This window comes from Garra rufa, chromosome 8 (assembly GCF_049309525.1).
Source record: "Garra rufa chromosome 8, GarRuf1.0, whole genome shotgun sequence".
In the NCBI taxonomy this organism is placed as follows: domain Eukaryota; kingdom Metazoa; phylum Chordata; class Actinopteri; order Cypriniformes; family Cyprinidae; genus Garra; species Garra rufa.
The window spans coordinates 44067670-44087856 of record NC_133368.1 but is presented as its reverse complement, the minus strand read 5'-3'; the positions used below and the strand labels follow the sequence as shown (position 1 = coordinate 44087856).

At 39.0% G+C, this 20187-nt stretch overlaps 2 protein-coding genes across 2 annotated transcripts in view; one reads left to right on the top strand and one right to left on the bottom strand.

Moving 5' to 3' along the window:
* LOC141340204 (uncharacterized) overlaps positions 1-20187 on the top strand; it is a 152585-nt gene that overhangs the window by 125630 nt on the left and 6768 nt on the right. The gene's annotated exons all lie outside the window — the stretch shown is intronic.
* On the bottom strand, positions 18385-18985 carry LOC141340760 (keratin, type I cytoskeletal 18). The gene is made up of 3 exons (XM_073845855.1): positions 18790-18985; positions 18472-18602; positions 18385-18421 (listed from the first exon to the last, which is right to left on the bottom strand). Exons 1-3 carry the CDS (start codon positions 18901-18903, stop codon positions 18385-18387), a joined length of 282 nt encoding a protein of 93 aa, XP_073701956.1. The 5' UTR covers positions 18904-18985.

The window sequence follows — 20187 nt, the reverse complement described above, 5'->3', positions numbered from 1 at the left end:
CTGTAATTAACGTGCCTAATCCTGTAAGTAAAATGGTTCATGGAGATCAGTTGAATAAAGTCGTGATAATCACTAGCTCGCCTATTAAATTGGGTAGGGGTGGGAGTGCTATATTGGCGAGATTGGCAACAAACCATCAGACTGCGGTTAGTGGAAAAATTATTTGAAGTCCTCGGGCAAGGATTATGGTTCGGCTGTGGGTTCGTTCATATGCTGTGTTAGCTAGGCAAAATAGTGCGGAAGATGCTAATCCGTGAGCAATTATTAGGATAATTGCTCCTGAGAATCCTCATGGGGTTTGGATTAGGATTCCCCCTGCGACTAGTCCTATGTGGCTGACAGATGAGTAGGCAATTAGTGATTTTAGGTCTGTTTGTCGTAGACAAATTGAGCCAGTTATGATAATTCCTCATAGGGCTAAAACAATTAATGGGTAGGCTAGTTCTTTTGATAGTGGGTCTAATATAATCATTATTCGTATTATTCCATACCCTCCTAGTTTTAAGAGAACTGCTGCAAGTACTATAGATCCTGCTACTGGGGCTTCTACGTGTGCTTTTGGTAATCACAGGTGGACGCCATATAGGGGTATTTTAACTAAGAATGCGATAAGGCAGCCTGCTCATCATATCGCGTGGCCTCATGAGTTAAGTTGTAGTGGTTGTGAATATTGGAGAATTAGTATTGATAGTGTTCCTGTGGATTGTTGAAGGAGAAGTAAAGCGACTAGAAGTGGAAGAGACCCTGCTAGGGTATAAAATAGGAAGTAGGTCCCTGCGTTTAGGCGTTCAGTTTGGTTACCCCACCGGGTAATAATAACTAGGGTTGGAATAAGTGTAGCCTCAAATATAATATAAAATATAATAATCTCTGTGGCACCAAATGCCATAATTAGGAAGGTTTGTAGTGAGGCGAGGAGAGTAATATATAAGCGTTGTCGGTTAATGGGTTCGGGGTTAATATGGTTTTGGCTAGCTAAAATTATTAGTGGTAATAGTCAGCATGATAGTACTAGAAGGGGGGTTGATAGTGGGTCTGCAGCTATGTATGTGTTGGAGTAGGCTCATCCGACCTCGGATGATCATATAATTCATGTTAGGCTAATGAACGCAATTAAAAGACTATGAGCTGTGGTGGTTGTCCATAGTCATTTTTGAGGGGTCAGTCAGATTGTTGGGAATAATAAGATTGTGGGAATTAGTACTTTTAGCATTGTAGAAGATTAAGACTCTGTAAATGATCAGTTCCGTGGGTGCGGGCTGTGGCTACTAGTAATGACAGACCTGCGCTAGCCTCGCAAGCAGAGAAGGCTAAGAGTAATACAGGGGCTGTGGAGAACCCCGTGGATTCAAATTGTAGGGCCCATAGGGCTAATGCGATGAATAGGGATAGTATTATTCCCTCTAGGCAGAGTAGTGCGGAGAGCAGATGTATGCGGTTGAATGCTAGTCCTATTAATCCTAAAATAAATGCTGAGCTAAAGCTAAAATGTACGGGCGTCATAAGGGGGTCGTGGAGTTAAACCACGATTTTCTGAGCCGAAATCAGAGGTCTTGTCTTGGACTAACGCCCTATTCTGCTCATTCTAGGCCGCCTTGAGTTCATTCATAAATTAGCCCTAGTGTTAATAAAATTAGGACTGTTGTGGCCCAGAAAAATGTTTCGGTGGGATTGTGTAGTTGATCTCCTCAAGGTAGGGGGAGAAGAAGGGCAATTTCTAGGTCAAATAGTAGAAATAAAATTGCTACTAGGAAGAAGCGCAGGGAGAATGGTAAGCGAGCAGATCCCAGCGGATCAAATCCGCACTCGTAGGGGGATAGTTTTTCTGCATCAGGATTTATTTGTGGTAATCAAAAAGATACGATTGCCAGGATTGAGGATAGGGTTATTGTAATAATTAAAATGGTTATAATCAAATTCATTATCTTTCCTTGGGGTTTAACCAAGACTGTGTGATTGGAAGTCACTTGTACTAACTTAAATACTAGAAAGATTATGAGCCTCATCAGTAGATGGATACGTAAAGGAAGAGTCATACTACGTCAACAAAGTGTCAATATCAAGCGGCGGCTTCAAAGCCAAAGTGATGTTCTGATGTAAAGTGGTACTGGATTTGTCGGAGGAGACATACTGCTAGGAAGGATGATCCAATAATAACATGTAGTCCGTGGAATCCTGTAGCTACGAAGAATGTTGAGCCATAAACTCCGTCTGCAATTGTGAATGGTGCTTCGTAGTATTCTATGGCTTGAAGTGCAGTAAAATATAATCCCAGAATAATAGTTAATGCTAAGGATTGGATGGTTTGTTTTCGCTCCCCCTCCATAATGCTATGGTGGGCTCATGTTACCGTAACCCCCGATGCTAATAACACGGCTGTATTAAGGAGCGGTACTTCGAAGGGGTCTAGTGGGGTAATTCCTGTTGGGGGTCAGCATCCTCCTAGTTCTGGGGTTGGTGCTAAGCTTGAGTGATAAAAAGCTCAGAAGAATCCTAGGAAGAAGAATACTTCAGAGGTAATAAATAAAATTATTCCATATCGCAATCCTTTTTGTACTGGGGGTGTGTGGTGGCCCTGGAAGGTCCCTTCCCGAATGATGTCTCGTCATCATTGATATATTGTAAGGAGAAGAAGAATTATTCCAAGGGTTATTAGTGTCGTTGAGTGGAAATGAAATCAGATTGCTAAGCCGGATGTTATTAATAGAGCAGCGATGGCTCCGGTTAGGGGTCATGGGCTTGGGTCAACTATGTGGAAAGCATGTGCTTGGTGGGCCATTAGACGTTCTCTTGTAAATAAAGGCTTATAAGAAGGACAAAGACATAGGCCTGAATTATTGCAACTGCGACTTCTAGTAGTGTAAGCAGAAAAAGTACGGTGGCAGTTAAAATTGCCACTGTGGGTATTATGGGTATAAGAACAAATACGGCTGTGGCAATAAGTTGAATTAGTAGATGGCCAGCGGTGAGGTTGGCTGTGAGTCGGACTCCTAGGGCTAATGGTCGAATAAATAGGCTAATTGTTTCAATAATAATAAGTACTGGAATCAGGGGGATGGGTGTTCCTTCTGGTAGTAAGTGTCCTAAGGCAACTGTTGGTTTATTTCGTATACCAATAATAACTGTAGCAAGTCAAAGTGGTACGGCAAATCCCATATTGAGCGATAGTTGAGTTGTTGGGGTAAAAGTATATGGAAGTAGGCCCAGCATGTTGATCGTAACTAAGAAGATTATTAGGGAAGTTAATAAAAGTGCTCACTTATGTCCTCCTACATTTAAGGGCATTATTAATTGATTTGTAAATCGACTAATAAACCACCCTTGTAATGTAACGAGTCGGTTATTAACTCACCGAGATGATGGGGTTGGATAAAGGGCTCATGGTAGTGCGATTGCAATAGCAATTAGTGGGATTCCCAGGTATGAGGGGCTTGCAAATTGATCGAAGAAGCTTGTTATCATGGTCAGTCTCAGGATTCAGTTTTGTGTTTTTCAGCGCTCATAGGAGCTGGTTCATTTGGTGAAATGTGACTTAGAATTTTAGTTGGAATAATGATTAGGAAAATTAACCAGGAGAACATTAAAATTGTAAATCAGGGGTTGGGGTTTAATTGGGGCATTCCGCTAGGGGTGGTCGGAAATCACCAATCTTTGGCTTAAAAGGCCAATGCTATATCCCCTATTTAGCTTCCTAGCGAGGCGTCTTCTAGTATTAAAGAGGATCAGCTCTCGAAGTGCTTTAATGGGACTGCTTCTACTACAATTGGTATAAAGCTGTGGTTAGCACCGCAGATTTCAGAGCATTGTCCGTAGAATACGCCGGGTCGTGAAGCGATGAAGGCAGTTTGATTTAGTCGTCCTGGTACTGCGTCTATTTTTATACCTAAGGATGGGACAGTTCAGGAGTGTAATACATCTTCAGCGGATACAAGAACTCGAATTGGAGACTCTATTGGGACAACTATTCGATGATCAGTTTCTAGGAGTCGGAATTGTCCGGGGGTTAGGTCTTGGGTGGGTGTTATATAGGAATCAAAGCCTAGGTTTTCATAATCTGTATACTCGTAGCTTCAGTATCATTGGTGTCCCATTGCTTTAATTGTAAGGTGTGGGTCATTAATTTCATCTATAAGATATAGAATTCGTAGGGATGGTAGGGCAATTAACACTAAAATAATGGCTGGTAAAATGGTTCATACAATTTCGATCTCTTGGGAATCTAGAATATATTTGTTAGTAAGCTTAGTTGAAACTATTGCAATAATAATATATAATACTAAAGTACTAATTAGGAATACAATTATTAGTGTGTGGTCATGGAAGTGTAGGAGTTCTTCTATAACGGGTGATGCTGCGTCTTGAAATCCTAGTTGTGCTGGATGTGCCATTAGGTTATAAATTAAGACATGCGGGTTATTAGTCCACGACTTCACCTTGACAAGGTGATATAATCTATTTTACTAATGTCTTTAGAAGGAGGTGACAGAGTGGTTATGTGGCTGGCTTGAAACCAGTATATGGGGGTTCAATTCCTCCCTTCCTCGTTAATTTGGTTGAATTTGGACGAATGCAGGTTCTTCATATGTGTGGTAAGGGGGAGGGCAGCCATGAAGTCATTCTACGTTTGTTATAGTTAATTCTACAGATAGAACCTCCCGTTTGGCGGTGAAGGCTTCTCATAGAATAAATAGGAACATAATTACTGCTACTAGGGAGATTAGTGACCCAATAGAGGATACTGTATTTCATAGTGCATAGGCATCTGGATAATCAGAGTATCGTCGTGGCATGCCTGCCAGACCTAGGAAATGTTGCGGGAAGAATGTGAGGTTTACTCCAATAAATATTACTCCGAAGTGAATCTTTGTTCAGGTGCTGTGTAGTGTGTACCCGGTAAATAGCGGGAATCAGTGCACAAAGGCTGCCATAATGGCAAATACGGCACCTATTGATAGTACATAATGGAAGTGTGCAACTACGTAGTATGTGTCATGGAGAACAATATCAAGTGATGAGTTGGATAAAACAATTCCTGTGAGTCCTCCTACTGTAAACAGGAAAATGAACCCAAGGGCTCATAGCATAGGAGTTTCTCATTTAATGGATCCTCCATGAAGTGTGGCTAATCAGCTAAACACTTTCACACCTGTGGGAATAGCAATGATTATCGTTGCGGATGTAAAATATGCGCGAGTGTCTACGTCTATTCCAACAGTAAACATGTGGTGGGCTCAGACAATAAATCCTAGGAGGCCAATAGCCATCATGGCTCAGACCATTCCTATATAACCAAATGGTTCTTTTTTACCTGAGTAGTAGGCTACGACATGAGAAATAATACCAAATCCTGGGAGAATTAAAATATAAACTTCTGGGTGGCCAAAGAATCAGAATAGGTGTTGATAAAGAATTGGGTCTCCTCCTCCCGCCGGGTCAAAAAATGTGGTGTTAAGATTTCGATCTGTTAGAAGCATTGTGATCCCGGCAGCTAGCACTGGTAATGATAATAGAAGTAGTACGGCGGTTACAAGTACAGACCACACGAAGAGTGGTGTTTGATATTGGGAGATGGCTGGGGGTTTTATATTAATGGTTGTGGTAATAAAATTGATGGCCCCTAGAATTGATGACACCCCTGCTAGATGTAGTGAGAAAATTGTTAAGTCTACTGACGCTCCTGCATGGGCAAGGTTGCCTGCAAGGGGTGGGTAAACTGTTCATCCCGTTCCGGCCCCGGCTTCTACACCAGATGAGGCTAGTAATAATAGAAATGATGGGGGCAGTAGTCAGAAGCTTATATTATTTATTCGTGGGAATGCTATGTCTGGGGCCCCAATTATTAGTGGCACAAGTCAATTCCCAAACCCCCCGATTAGAATGGGCATAACTATAAAGAAAATTATTACAAAAGCGTGAGCAGTAACGATAACGTTGTAGATTTGGTCATCACCTAAAAGCGATCCAGGCTGGCTTAGCTCAGCCCGGATAAGAAGGCTTAGGGCAGTTCCTACTATACCAGCCCAAGCACCGAATACAAGATAGAGGGTGCCAATGTCTTTATGATTAGTGGAGAAGAATCAGCGTGTAATTGCCACAGGTAGGGTGGCCGAGTGTTTAGGCGGTGGGTTGTAGCCCCGAAGACAGAGGTTCTAATCCTCTCCCTACCAGAGCCCCGTGGTGAAGAAATACGTCGGATTGCAAATCCGAAGGTGTAGGTTAATACCTTCCGGGGCTTTCCCGCCGTTTTTTTCCTGCAACGGCGGGAAAGTAGATGGATGCTCGCTGGTTTGAGCACTTAGCTGTTAACTAAGAGTTTGTAGGATCGAGGCCTTCCCATCTAGTAAGGTCTTAGTTTAATAAAAATGTCTGAGTTGCATTCAGGAAATGTAAGTTAATATCTTGCAGATCTTATCAGGGACTAGAAGATTTTCACTTCTACTTAGAGCTTTGAAGGCTTTTGGTCTAATATTATCCTAAGTCCCTAGGTAACCAGTGTTAAGATAGCTGGGGTTATCGGTAGCAGGCCCAGTGAAGCAACGGTAGATAGGGTTAGTAGTAGGGAAGTTTGGGTTGTTTTGGTTCGTCATGGGGTTGTTGAATTAATAATATTGGGGGAAATAGTTAATGCTATTACGTAGCATAGCCGTAAATAAAAATATAGGCTGATTAAGGCTGTTAGGGCCATGGCTGTGGCAATAATAGGAAGGTCTTGTTTTGTTAATTCTTGCAGAATCAACCATTTTGGTAGGAAGCCTGTGAGTGGGGGGAGGCCCCCTAGTGATAGTAATATTAAGGTGGCGGTTGATGTTAAGATTGGGTTTTTTGATCAGGTTGTTGAAAGTATATTAATTTTAGTGGCAGATAGCATTTTAAGGGTGAGGAATGCTGCGGATGTTATAATAATATATGTTCCTAGTGCAATTAGGGTTAATTGGGGGGTATATTGTACAATAATAATTATTCACCCCATATGTGCAATCGAGGAATAGGCTAGAATTTTCCGCAATTGGGTTTGATTTAGTCCTCCTCATCCCCCCACTAATGCAGATATAGCCCCTAGTAGGGTTAGTATCATAGGGTCAATAATTTGGGCTGTTTGAACAATGAGTGCGAATGGGGCAAGTTTTTGTCAGGTAGATAGAATTAGTCCTGTTGTTAGGTTTAGTCCTTGCAGAACTTCTGGTAGTCAGAAGTGTACTGGTGCTAGTCCAATTTTGAATGCTAAGGCAATTATTAATATAGTACTGGCAATAGGATTTGATAGGTTGTTGATGTTTCATTCTCCTGTTATTCAGGCGTTTGTTGTGCTTGCAAACAGAATTATTGCTGCTGCGGTGGCTTGGATTAGGAAATATTTTGTGGTTGCTTCCACTGCACGTGGGTGGTGGTGTTGTGCTATTAGTGGTAAAATTGCTAGGGTATTGATCTCTAGGCCCATTCAAGCTAGTAGTCAGTGGGAGCTGGCGAAAGTCAGGGTGGTTCCTAGTCCTAGGCTAGACAATAGAGTTGTGAGTACGTATGGGTTCATTGGTGGGGGAGGGGGTTTAACCTTCATTTTCGGGGTATGGGCCCGAAAGCTTTTTTAGCTGACCCCGCCTAGGAAGTGGTGTAAAGGAAGCACCGAGAGTTTTGATCTCTTGAGTATAGGTTCAAATCCTTTCTTTCTAAGAACTGAGGGGATTTTAACCCCTGTAAATCACTCTATCAAAGTGGCCCTTGGGTGCTCAGGCACAGTTCTTTGGTTATAGTTGGGGGGGTAGTCCTGCCAATGCAATAGGCAGGGCGGTATGTCATAGCACGAAGGCAAGTGTTAGGGGGAGGAAATTTTTTCAAACTAGGTGTATCAATTGATCATATCGGAATCGTGGATAGGAGGCTCGTACCCATAAAAATAGGATTGATAGTAGTGCAGCTTTAGTTATAAGATTAATTGTTGTAAGTTCTGGAATATTCGTGAAATGTGAGGCACCTAAAAATAGTACAGCTGATAGGGTATTTATTAATAAAATATTAGCGTACTCGGCTAAGAAAAATAGGGCGAAGGGTCCTCCTGCATATTCTACGTTGAAACCAGATACTAATTCTGACTCACCTTCTGTGAGGTCAAATGGTGCTCGATTTGTTTCAGCTAGTGTCGAAATGTATCATATTGCGGCTAGGGGTCAAGCTGGGATTAATAATCAGATGCTTTCTTGGGTAGTATTAAACGTTTGTAGGTTATACCCCCCGGAGAAGATAATTACTGAAAGGAGAATAAGTCCGAGGCTTACTTCGTATGAAATTGTTTGGGCTACAGCCCGTAGGGCTCCAATTAATGCATATTTTGAGTTTGATGCTCAGCCTGATCCTAGAATTGAGTATACTGCGAGGCTGGATAAGGCTAAAATAAACAGGATTCCTAGGTTGAGATCAGTTACTGGGTGGGGTATAGGTATTGGTGCTCATAAAATTATGGCTAGGGTGAGTGCTAATATTGGGGTAGCTAAAAATAGGAATGGGGATGATGTGGATGGGCGGACCGGCTCCTTAATAAATAGTTTTAACCCATCGGCGATGGGTTGTAGTAGTCCGTAAGGTCCTACTACATTAGGCCCTTTTCGTAATTGTATATATCCCAGTACCTTTCGTTCAAGTAATGTTAGGAAAGCCACCGCTAAGAGAACGGGTACAATGTATGCTAGGGGATTAACTAAATGAACTATTAGGGTGTTTATCATAAACTGGGGAGAGGATTTGAACCTCTGGTTAAAAGGGCTTAGACCTTTTGCAATTTACCATGCTCTGCCACCCCAATATATCCTTATTTTGGCTAGTTAGGGTTTTGGCCCTCCCTTTATTTTATTTATTTGTTTTCATAAATTAGGGGTGGGGCGTACCTTAAGTATGGGCCCCTCTTTTCCAATCCTTTCGTACTAGGAAAAGTAGCGCTACAGATAGAAACTGACCTGGATTGCTCCGGTCTGAACTCAGATCACGTAGGACTTTAATCGTTGAACAAACGAACCCTTAATAGCGGCTGCACCATTAGGATGTCCTGATCCAACATCGAGGTCGTAAACCCCCTCGTCGATATGGACTCTGGGAGAGGATTGCGCTGTTATCCCTAGGGTAACTTGGTTCGTTGATCGGTCTTATGTCCGGATCATTTTTGGTCAGATATTCTGCGGCTTAGAGATGTCTCTCTTGGTTTTAGGAAAATTATCCCAGTCCACTTGGAGGTTTAGTTTTACTCCGTGGTCGCCCCAACCGAAGGTAAAGTTTTATATTCCACAAGGTTTACTATTTTTATTGAGTTGCTTGACGTGGTTAAATCTTGTACCTTAAGCTCCAAAGGGTCTTCTCGTCTTGTATTATTATACCCGCTTCTGCACGGGTAGATCAATTTCACTGACTTGAAGGGGGAGACAGTTAAGCCTTCGTTTGGCCATTCATACAGGTCTCTATTTAAAAGACAAGTGATTGCGCTACCTTTGCACGGTCAAAATACCGCGGCCGTTGAACTTGTAGTCACTGGGCAGGTTGGACCTCCTATACATGATGTATTGCAGGAGGCGATGTTTTTGGTAAACAGGCGGGGCTTGTGTTTGCCGAGTTCCTTCCCTTTCTTTTAGTCTTTCCCTTGAGTAGCACTCCAGTGTGGGGGTAACGATTATTGGGTTGCGGGTTTTTCTTGTTTTTTTTGTGGTCCGCATTACTCTCTTGAGTTGAGTTCGTTAGTTGTCAATGGCTAGTCCGATTTGGCTTACACTTGTGCTGGGAGAAGAGCGGGTCTTCTTGTTACTCATTTTAGCATAATTTCTCCCATGTGGGCATGGGTTAACCTAATAGTATTTAGGGGAGTAAGATTTTTTATCTGAATAATAAATTTCTTCCTGTCTGAGCTTTAACGCTTTCTGTTTAGGTGGCTGCTTTTAGGCCCACTAGAACAGCATATTTTATGTATTATGATCTTTATCCTCCTGGTAAGGTTGTATCCTTTGTTTAAGGGGCTGTACCCCCTTAAACTAACTCTCATGTCTTTCTCTTAATATTTTAGTGTATTTGTTTGATTTGAGGTGTGCGAGGCTGAACTTCTATTCATTTCTTAGGTAACCAGCTATCACCAGGTTCGGTAGGTCTGTCACTTCTACCCAGAGTTCTTCCCACTCTTTTGCCACAGAGACGGGTTGGCCCTAATAGGCTGTCTCGGGGTAGCTCACCTGGTTTCGGGGTTTCAAACTAAAGGTCTCTTTGCTTGTTTTTACTGGCTAAATCATGATGCAAAAGGTACAGGGTTTAGTCTTTGCTTTTTATTGCTTATATGAGTTATTTCATTTCTCTTTCAGCTTTCCCTTGCGGTACTGTTTCTATTGCTTCTGTTTGAACCTTTTCTGTCTCCCATACTCAGGTAAAAGAATGGTTTAGTTTTTGGTGTTTGGTTTATTTTATTTTATTTATGTTGTTTAATTACTTTGGTGAGTGAGCTAGCTGTTTGGCTCAGGGTGATCCAGTTTTCATGGATGTCTTCTCGGTGTAAGTGAGATGCTTAAATAACTCAGCCACACCCTGGGTTTAATCCAAGTGCACCTTCCGGTACACTTACCGTGTTACGACTTGCCTCCCCTTGTCAGTGCTATTTTATTAGTTATTTTTGATGCATTTTGACAGGGGAGAGTGACGGGCGGTGTGTGCGCGTCTCAGAGCCAGGTTCAAAGGGACGCTCTATTTCCCTTTTACTTCTAAATCCTCCTTCAAGCACTATTTCATGGTGCATATCCGTAATATTCTGTAATAGAAAATGTAGCCCATTTCTTTCCACTCCATACGCTACACCTCGACCTGACGTTCTGGGTTGTGCCCATTTTGCTTACTTTTATTGCCTTCACAGGGTAAGCTGACGACGGCGGTATATAGGCTGATATAACTAAGAGTGGTGAGGTTTAACGGGGGTTATCGGTTATAGAACAGGCTCCTCTAGGGGGTCTGAGACACCGTCAAGTCCTTTGGGTTTTAAGCTAATGCTTGTAGTACCCTGGCGGACATCTAATTGTAGTTGGATGTCTAAGTTTACGGCTAAGCATAGTAGGGTATCTAATCCTAGTTTGTTTCTTAGCTTTCGTGGGGTCAGGTGGGGTTAAAGCTACTTTCGTATTAGGGCTTCAGGCATCTAGAAGCGTATGACGGCCAAAGGGCCATTTGGCTTTATTTGTTGTTTATCCTTAACCACCCTTTACGCCGTTAAAATTATCAACTGGGGCCTCTCGTCTAACCGCGGTGGCTGGCACGAGTTTTACCGGCCCTACTTAACGCTAACTGAGTCAAGCTTTCACTCATGGCTTAATGTTTATCACTGCTGAATTCCCTTGGGGGTGTGGCTGGGCTAGGCGTCTTGGGCTAATTTTTGTGCCTGATGCCTGCTCCTCTTCTCCGGGCGGGGGACTGAGGGCGTGCTCACCGGGTTGCGGAGACTTGCATGTGTAAGTTGTGTTAGAGCTGATAATAAGGTCGGGACCATGCCTTTGTGCATACGGAGTTTTTAAAGACCCATCTTAGCATCTTCAGTGCTATGCTTTATATTAAGCTACGCGAGCAATATATCTAGGTATTTAGTACTTATTTTTTATAAATTTGGCATAAATAGTATATGTAAAATAGGGTTAGTGCTATATATAATTTAGGGCGGTTTACTAATATGGTATATAATAATGGCTTTTATGTCCCTAGATTAATAAAATAAAGTATTAAGTTTGTAGGTTTTAATAATATATTTTGGTAAATTTAATTTAAAATGATAGTGTGCATAACTATAATATTATGCGCAAATTATGGGAGCGTCACCATATCTAGGTATTTAGTACTTATTTTTTATAAATTTGGCATAAATAGTATATGTAAAATAGGGTTAGTGCTATATATAATTTAGGGCGGTTTACTAATATGGTATATAATAATGGCTTTTATGTCCCTAGATTAATAAAATAAAGTATTAAGTTTGTAGGTTTTAATAATATATTTTGGTAAATTTAATTTAAAATGATAGTGTGCATAACTATAATATTATGCGCAAATTATGGGAGCGTCACCATATCTAGGTATTTAGTACTTATTTTTTATAAATTTGGCATAAATAGTATATGTAAAATAGGGTTAGTGCTATATATAATTTAGGGCGGTTTACTAATATGGTATATAATAATGGCTTTTATGTCCCTAGATTAATAAAATAAAGTATTAAGTTTGTAGGTTTTAATAATATATTTTGGTAAATTTAATTTAAAATGATAGTGTGCATAACTATAATATTATGCGCAAATTATGGGAGCGGAATTTTATCTCAGAAGATAGTTTTAATAAGAATGCTGGCTTTGGGCGTCGGTGGTGGGAGTTTAAATCTCTCTTTTCTGGGTAATTTTGCGTTGCTTTAAATTTGTGGGGCGGTTATCAAAAATAGGTGTTTAAGTGGCTGATCTGTATCTTAAATTGTCGGCTTGTATGTTTGTAGATCTTTCTTGGTTTCAGGGGTTTGACAAGAAAACAGGATCTGTTAAGCGTAGGGGGGTAGGGGGGTTTGTCGAACATAAAACCAAAACACAGTAGGGTAATAGATAATAGTTATGCACTTGAGTTAAAGTAATGTAACTCTTGAGTTATGTCTTATAATAGTTTAACTTACGTGTGTGTGCAGGTAATAAATGTTCCACCTTAATATAGGTTTGTATTTGCACTCTGAGATGCCAAATGAAACGAAAAAGAAAAAAGAAATACGTTATGCATATAAAAGAATGCCCGGCTTGGTGGGTAACGAGTCGTATGTACTACACCATTAATCAGATGCCAGGATAAATACAAGGAGGGGGGTCATACAGTTATGTTCCTGAAATAGGAACCAGATGCCAGAAATAGTTCACTCTGTGCTACCCCCACTGTTATTGCCCTTGATTCTATCATGCATGATATACCCTTGCGTTAAACTGGTTGGTGGTCTCTTACTGCATTAAGAATGTCGCATAAAATACTAGCTGGTTGTTGCGAGGAAAAATTTGTGGTCAATTTTTTGGGGATTAATCTATTTCCCGGGTGCGGACAATTTTCTTATAGTCTTAATAAAAATGCTTCTAGTATACCTTAGTGTACAGTACATGCTTTGTGTTTGAAGGAAGATATTGGTTATAATACATATATGTATAAGTACATCTATGTAATATTATGCATATTATGTACTAAACCATAACGGATGGTTTCTACCATATTTTAAATTTTGGCGCTAGGGAGGAATTTAGCCTCCGATCTTCGGATTACAAGACCGATGCTTTATAAACTAAGCTACTAGGGCAAGCTTATTGTAGAGCTTTGTTTTCCAGCCATCCTGCTAAGGGCAGGAGGACGAGAAATAATGCGAAGTATAATACTGATGCGATTTGTCCAATAATAATAAATGGGTGTTCGACGGGTATCCCGCCAATCCATGTTAAAATTATTATGTCTGCTACCAGGGTTCAGAAGAGAAATTGGGTGATTGGGCGGAATGTTAGTCCTCGTTGTTTTGAGGTGTGGAGAAGCGGTACTACTATTAGTACCAGAATTGAGAATAATAAGGCAAGGACTCCTCCTAGTTTATTTGGAATCGATCGAAGGATGGCGTAGGCAAACAAGAAGTATCACTCTGGTTTAATATGTGGGGGAGTAACTAGGGGGTTTGCGGGGGTGAAGTTTTCTGGGTCTCCTAGTAGGTTTGGGGAAAATAATGATAGGGACGTTAGGGCAATAAGTAAAACTACAAACCCAAGAAGGTCTTTATATGTAAAGTATGGGTGGAATGAAATTTTATCTGCGTCCGAGTTTAACCCAACTGGGTTGTTTGAGCCAGTTTCGTGTAAAAACAATAGGTGAAGGATGGTTGCGGCAGTAATGATGAAGGGTAGTAGGAAGTGAAATGCGAAGAATCGTGTTAGTGTTGCATTGTCTACTGAAAAGCCACCTCAGATTCATTGGACTAGTGCGTCTCCTATATAGGGTACTGCAGATAATAGGTTTGTAATCACTGTCGCGCCCCAGAAGGATATTTGTCCTCATGGCAGTACATAACCGACAAAGGCTGTTATTATAACTAGTAGTAGGAGAATTACGCCAATGTTTCAGGTTTCTTTATACAGGTATGATCCATAATATAGGCCTCGAGCAATGTGTATATAAATACAAATGAAAAAGAATGATGCTCCATTTGCGTGTATGTTGCGGATTAGCCAGCCGTAGTTGACGTCTCGGCAGATGTGGGTTACTGATGAAAATGCGGTTGAAATGTCGGAGGTGTAGTGTATGGCTAAAAATAATCCGGTTAGGATTTGTGTAATTAAACATAATCCCAGGAGGGACCCAAAATTTCACCATGCTGAAATATTGGATGGTGTTGGTAAATCAACTAGTGCGTCGTTGGCGATTTTAATGAGGGGGTGCGTTTTTCGTAGGCTTGCCATTAGGAGGGGTTCTTGTAGTTGAGGTACAACGATGGTTCTTCAAGCCATTAGTCTCGGTTAAAATCTGAGTAAGAACTATGACTTTTTCTATGTTTTTGTTGTTGTTAGCTTTGGTTATGGGCTTAGTTGCTGTTGCTTCTAATCCTACGCCTTATTTTGCTGCGCTTGGGTTAGTGATTGCAGCTGGGGTTGGGTGTGGAGTTTTAGTGGGCCATGGGGGGTCCTTTTTATCACTAGTTCTTTTCTTGATTTATTTAGGCGGGATGCTTGTGGTTTTTGCTTATTCAGCAGCTTTGGCTGCTGAGCCTTTTCCAGAAGCTTGAGGGAGTCGTTCTGTATTAGGTTATGTTTTAGTTTATTTGCTCGGGGTTGGGTTGGTGGGGAGCTTTTTAGGGGGAGGTTGATATGAGGGTTCTTGGGTGGTTGTAGATGGTTTAAAAGAGTTTTCTGTCCTGCGGGGTGATGTTAGTGGTGTGGCTATAATATATTCATCTGGGGGCGGAATATTAGTTATTTGTGCTTGGGCATTGCTTTTAACTTTGTTGGTTGTATTAGAACTTACTCGGGGGTTGAGTCGTGGGGCCCTTCGGGTAGTCTAAAAAATCAAATGTAGATGAAGCAGGGAATATGAATTAGTAGAAGGATTTGCACGTATATTTTAGTGGATCCCCGTGCGGCTTCTTCTATAAGTTTTGCTATTAATTTCTGAGTTTCTGCCGTGCCTGGTAGTCCAGCATCATGGAGTCAATATTTTTCGACGGGGGCAGTAGCTGCTTTTCCTAGTTTAAATCCTTGAAGTGGGAAAAATCGATTAATAATTGTAGAGAAGGTGTCTATTAGGACGGAGAAGTGGGTTCATATTGATGGGGTAGTTTTTGTTTGTTGATGGGTAACGTCGGCTATGATTATGGCTAGAATTAGGCCAATAATTGTTACCAGCAAGGCTGCTACTTTAATAGTTATTGGTATTGTTATGACTGGTATCTTGATTGGCATGAAGTTGAGTGTAATAATTAGTCCTGCAGCAATACTTCCTCAGGCGAGTCGTTTAATTGGTTTGATTACTAATGGGTTGTTTTCGTTAATGGGGGATAAAGGAGGGAATCGTGGGGTTCCTATTATTACAAGGTATGTTAGTCGGAAGCTGTAAACTGCAGTGAATGTTGTAGCTAATAGTGTTAGGGCCAGGGCTCAGGAGTTTAAGTAGGAGGTGTTTAGGGCTTCAATAATTGCGTCTTTTGAAAAGAATCCTGCCAGATATGGTGTACCTGTTAAGGCTAAGTTGCCAATTGTAAGGCAGGTTGAGGTGACGGGTATAGTTTTGAATAGTCCTCCTATTTTTCGGATATCTTGTTCGTCATTTAAGCTATGGATAATTGACCCTGAACATAAGAATAACATGGCCTTAAAAAAAGCGTGTGTGCAGATGTGAAAAAATGCTAGTTGTGGCTGATTAAGTCCAATTGTAACTATTATAAGTCCTAGTTGACTTGTTGTTGAAAAAGCTACAATTTTTTTAATGTCATTTTGGGTTAAAGCGCAGGTGGCTGCAAACAATGAGGTCAATGCTCCTAGGCAGAGGCAGATTGTTAATGCTAACTCATTATTTTCCATGAGGGGGTGAAGGCGGATTAATAGGAAAATTCCTGCAACTACTATAGTACTTGAATGGAGTAGAGCAGAAACTGGTGTGGGGCCTTCTATAGCAGAGGGTAGTCATGGGTGTAGGCCAAATTGGGCTGATTTTCCTGTGGCTGCTAGGATGAGTCCTATAAGTGGGGTTGTTATATCAAGGTCTTTTGATAAGGTAAAAATTTGTTGAATTTCTAGGGAGTTAAGATTTATTGCGAATCAGACTATGGTTAAAATTAGTCCAATGTCTCCTACTCGGTTGTAAATGATGGCTTGTAGGGCTGCCGTGTTGGCGTCTGCTCGTGCATATCATCATCCGATCAGAAGAAATGATATAATTCCTACCCCCTCTCAGCCAATAAATAGTTGGAATATATTATTAGCTGTAACTAGAATAATTATGGCTATTAAAAACACGAGTAGGTACTTAAAGAAGCGGTTAATATTTGGGTCGGAGTGTATGTATCATAGTGCGAACTCTAGAATTGACCAGGTAACATATAGGGCAATCGGAATAAAAATTAGTGAATAGTGGTCAAATTTAAAGCTGATATTGATGTCAAATGTTTGAATATTTATTCAGTGTCAGTTTGTGAGGATGCTTTCTACACCTGGGTTTATATAAATTGTCAATGGTAGAAGGCTAACAAAGAATGCTAGGGCAACGGCGGTTTTTGTTACCTTTGCTAGTTTCGATTTTTGCTGGTTGGGGTTTATTGTAGTTAATAGCGGATATACTAAGATAAGGAGGATCAAAAGCAAGGATGAGTGTATAATCAGAGACATCTTAGCTTTCACTTGGATTTGCACCAAGAGTTTTTGGTTCCTAAGACCAATGGATAAGCTATTATCCTTTAAAAGCTCAAGGGAGCCAAGGAGTTTAACCTTGGGAATAAGAATTAGCAGTGCTTATTGTTTTCTGTGCTTCCTTGGTAAGTAAGGGGATTTTAATCCCTATTTTTAGAATCACAATCTAATATTTTAATTAAATTATACTTACAGTAGCATCACCCTCATGTAATTTCTGGTTTTGTTACTAAAAGAATAATTGGGACTAGATGTAGAACTATTAGTAGATGTTCTCGGGTGTGGAATGGTTGAAGTCCTATGATATGGTTTGGTGCCGGGCCTCGTTGTGATATAAGGAATATGTAAAGTGAATATCCAGCTGTAATTAACGTGCCTAATCCTGTAAGTAAAATGGTTCATGGAGATCAGTTGAATAAAGTCGTGATAATCACTAGCTCGCCTATTAAATTGGGTAGGGGTGGGAGTGCTATATTGGCGAGATTGGCAACAAACCATCAGACTGCGGTTAGTGGAAAAATTATTTGAAGTCCTCGGGCAAGGATTATGGTTCGGCTGTGGGTTCGTTCATATGCTGTGTTAGCTAGGCAAAATAGTGCGGAAGATGCTAATCCGTGAGCAATTATTAGGATAATTGCTCCTGAGAATCCTCATGGGGTTTGGATTAGGATTCCCCCTGCGACTAGTCCTATGTGGCTGACAGATGAGTAGGCAATTAGTGATTTTAGGTCTGTTTGTCGTAGACAAATTGAGCCAGTTATGATAATTCCTCATAGGGCTAAAACAATTAATGGGTAGGCTTATAAAATGTATTATATATTCATTAATTTTTTTGCATTTGTGTTGTTTCAGATGACTTTATAGTAATAATGAATAAGCAGGTTTGTTTTTGATTTTTTTTCTGCCTGAGATTATTCATATGGAAAAAAGTCAAAAAGTCTCTTTGGACTTGCTAAAAAAAAAATCTTGATAAACCACTATATAAAAATGTCTTGTTTTCCCACGGTTAAAAAAATGATGAGATAGGCATGAAACATTTCATGCAATGATGTTTCAAGAGATAAAATCTGCCAAATAGACATTTAATTTATTTATCAATTTGTTTTTAATGATCTTGTTAATCTTTTGAAACAAGGACGTCTGCTTAAATGCTTACAATTAAATATATAATAATATAAATTTTCTCTTTTTAAATAACATTTATTATATTTTATGAATTGTATTATTTTTATTATTTTTTTTTTTATTTTTTTTTAAATTATGTAGTATTTTTGTTGAGTAGGTGTGTCAAACATTTTGACTTTCAGCAATTATATCTCTACAGAAATGATCTTGACATAAAAATCTTGACAAACCGCCATATAAAAACAGCTTCTGTTTTCCCATGGCTTAGAATAATGCTTGGGTGCACAGGTATAATGCATAAGTTCAGATGACATGCATGCACATAGACAGGCATTGAACATTTTAAGCAATCATATTTCATAATCATTTAAACGATGCGCATGTCTGCCAGGTCAGAGTGCTGACTGTGTAGAAAGTTGAATGATTTGTCAAGCAGATAATCTAATTTGTGTACCGTACCATGTTGTGCAGAGCCTGCAGGTCAATTTCTAGAGATTGTTTCTGCCTGCGCAGCTCGTTCAGCTCTGTCTTTCCTGCCTGCAGAGCTTCTGTGTTCTGAGTCACCTCCGCTGTGATGTTGTCAAACTGGATCGAGAAGAACAAAGAGAACAAGATATTCAGGTCACATGACAATATAGTGCCACCTTATAATTCTGCACAAAGCTCTTCCAAATAAAAGCCACTTTTCACTTTCCCATAGGGTATAAAATAGGATCAGGACTGAAAACTAAAAACAGGAGGAGGAAACAAATGAATGCAAAATATGACTGACTTTGTTTTGATACCAGGCTTCGGTGTCCTCGCGGCTCTTCTGAACGGCTCGCTCGTACTGCAAGCGGATGTTAGTAATGGCCTCGTTGAGGTCTCCACTGTTTTTAGCCTCCATTTGGACATTGACTTGATTGTCATTGATCTGGCTCTTTATGTTGGCGACATCCTGTGAAAGTAAATGATAGTTGAATTTAGTTATGTGGATTATAAAAGCGGGATTTGGCAACCGAGTGACTACCAGAGAGCTGAGTTTGTTTAATGCTTGGCCTGAAGCATAGAAAACCAGCCAGGTCACGTGAGAAGACCTGTTGACAGTAGCTCAAATAATGATTTTGTTGTGACCGCCCACTTTTTTTTTATTTCAGCAGGTCTTAGTTTTGAAAGTATTTTCCCTATATTTTCCCTCCATATTAAAATATTATAATTTATATATAATATAATTAATAAGTATAATATATTATATTGAAAAACTACTACTACTAAAGAATATTTTTAATTACTTTAATATTAAAATAATTCATTTATTTAATACAATTCATAATAATATTAAATCAGTATTAAAGTTCCTCTTATTTTGTTAAAATATTTTCAATAATGGTTTAATTTAATTATTACTAACAAATACATTTTTTTACAATATTTTAATAATCTGCAAGTATTTTAATATTAAAATAATTCTAATATTTATTTATCTCAATTAATATAACATTTATATTACTTTATTTCAATTATAATTAATATTAAATCAATATTCATTCAGTATTAAAATATTACATTATTTTAACAATTTGTCAGTATTTTAATATAAGATATAAAATCATTTTAATATTAAATAATTAATATATTAAGATATATTAATACAATTAATTCAAGATATATATATGTGTGTGTGTGATAATATTCATATTTAAAAATAATAAATTAATACATATTTATTATTATTATTGTTGTTTATGATTACAATTATTTATATAATTGTCCAGTATTTTAATATTACAATAATTTCAATATTATTTAATTACACTAATATTCATTAAATATATTTTTTTATTATTTTAATAATAAATACGAAAGAAATAATAATATGTGATTACAGAATTACTAATAAATTAATAAGTAATTATTATTTGTAGTAATATTATTATTTATATATATATTGACAAGTATTTTAATATTAAATTTTTATATTTATTTAGTTCAGTTAATATTAAATTAATATTAATTAATATTATTTTTTATAATGTCTGAGTATATTAAAATTAAAATAGATTCATATTAACTTAACAGTTCATATTAATATTAAGTCAATATCCATTCAATTAAATGTGTTAATATGTTTTAAACATTATTTTAACAATTTCACAGTATTTTATTATAGTTATAAAGTCATTTTAATATT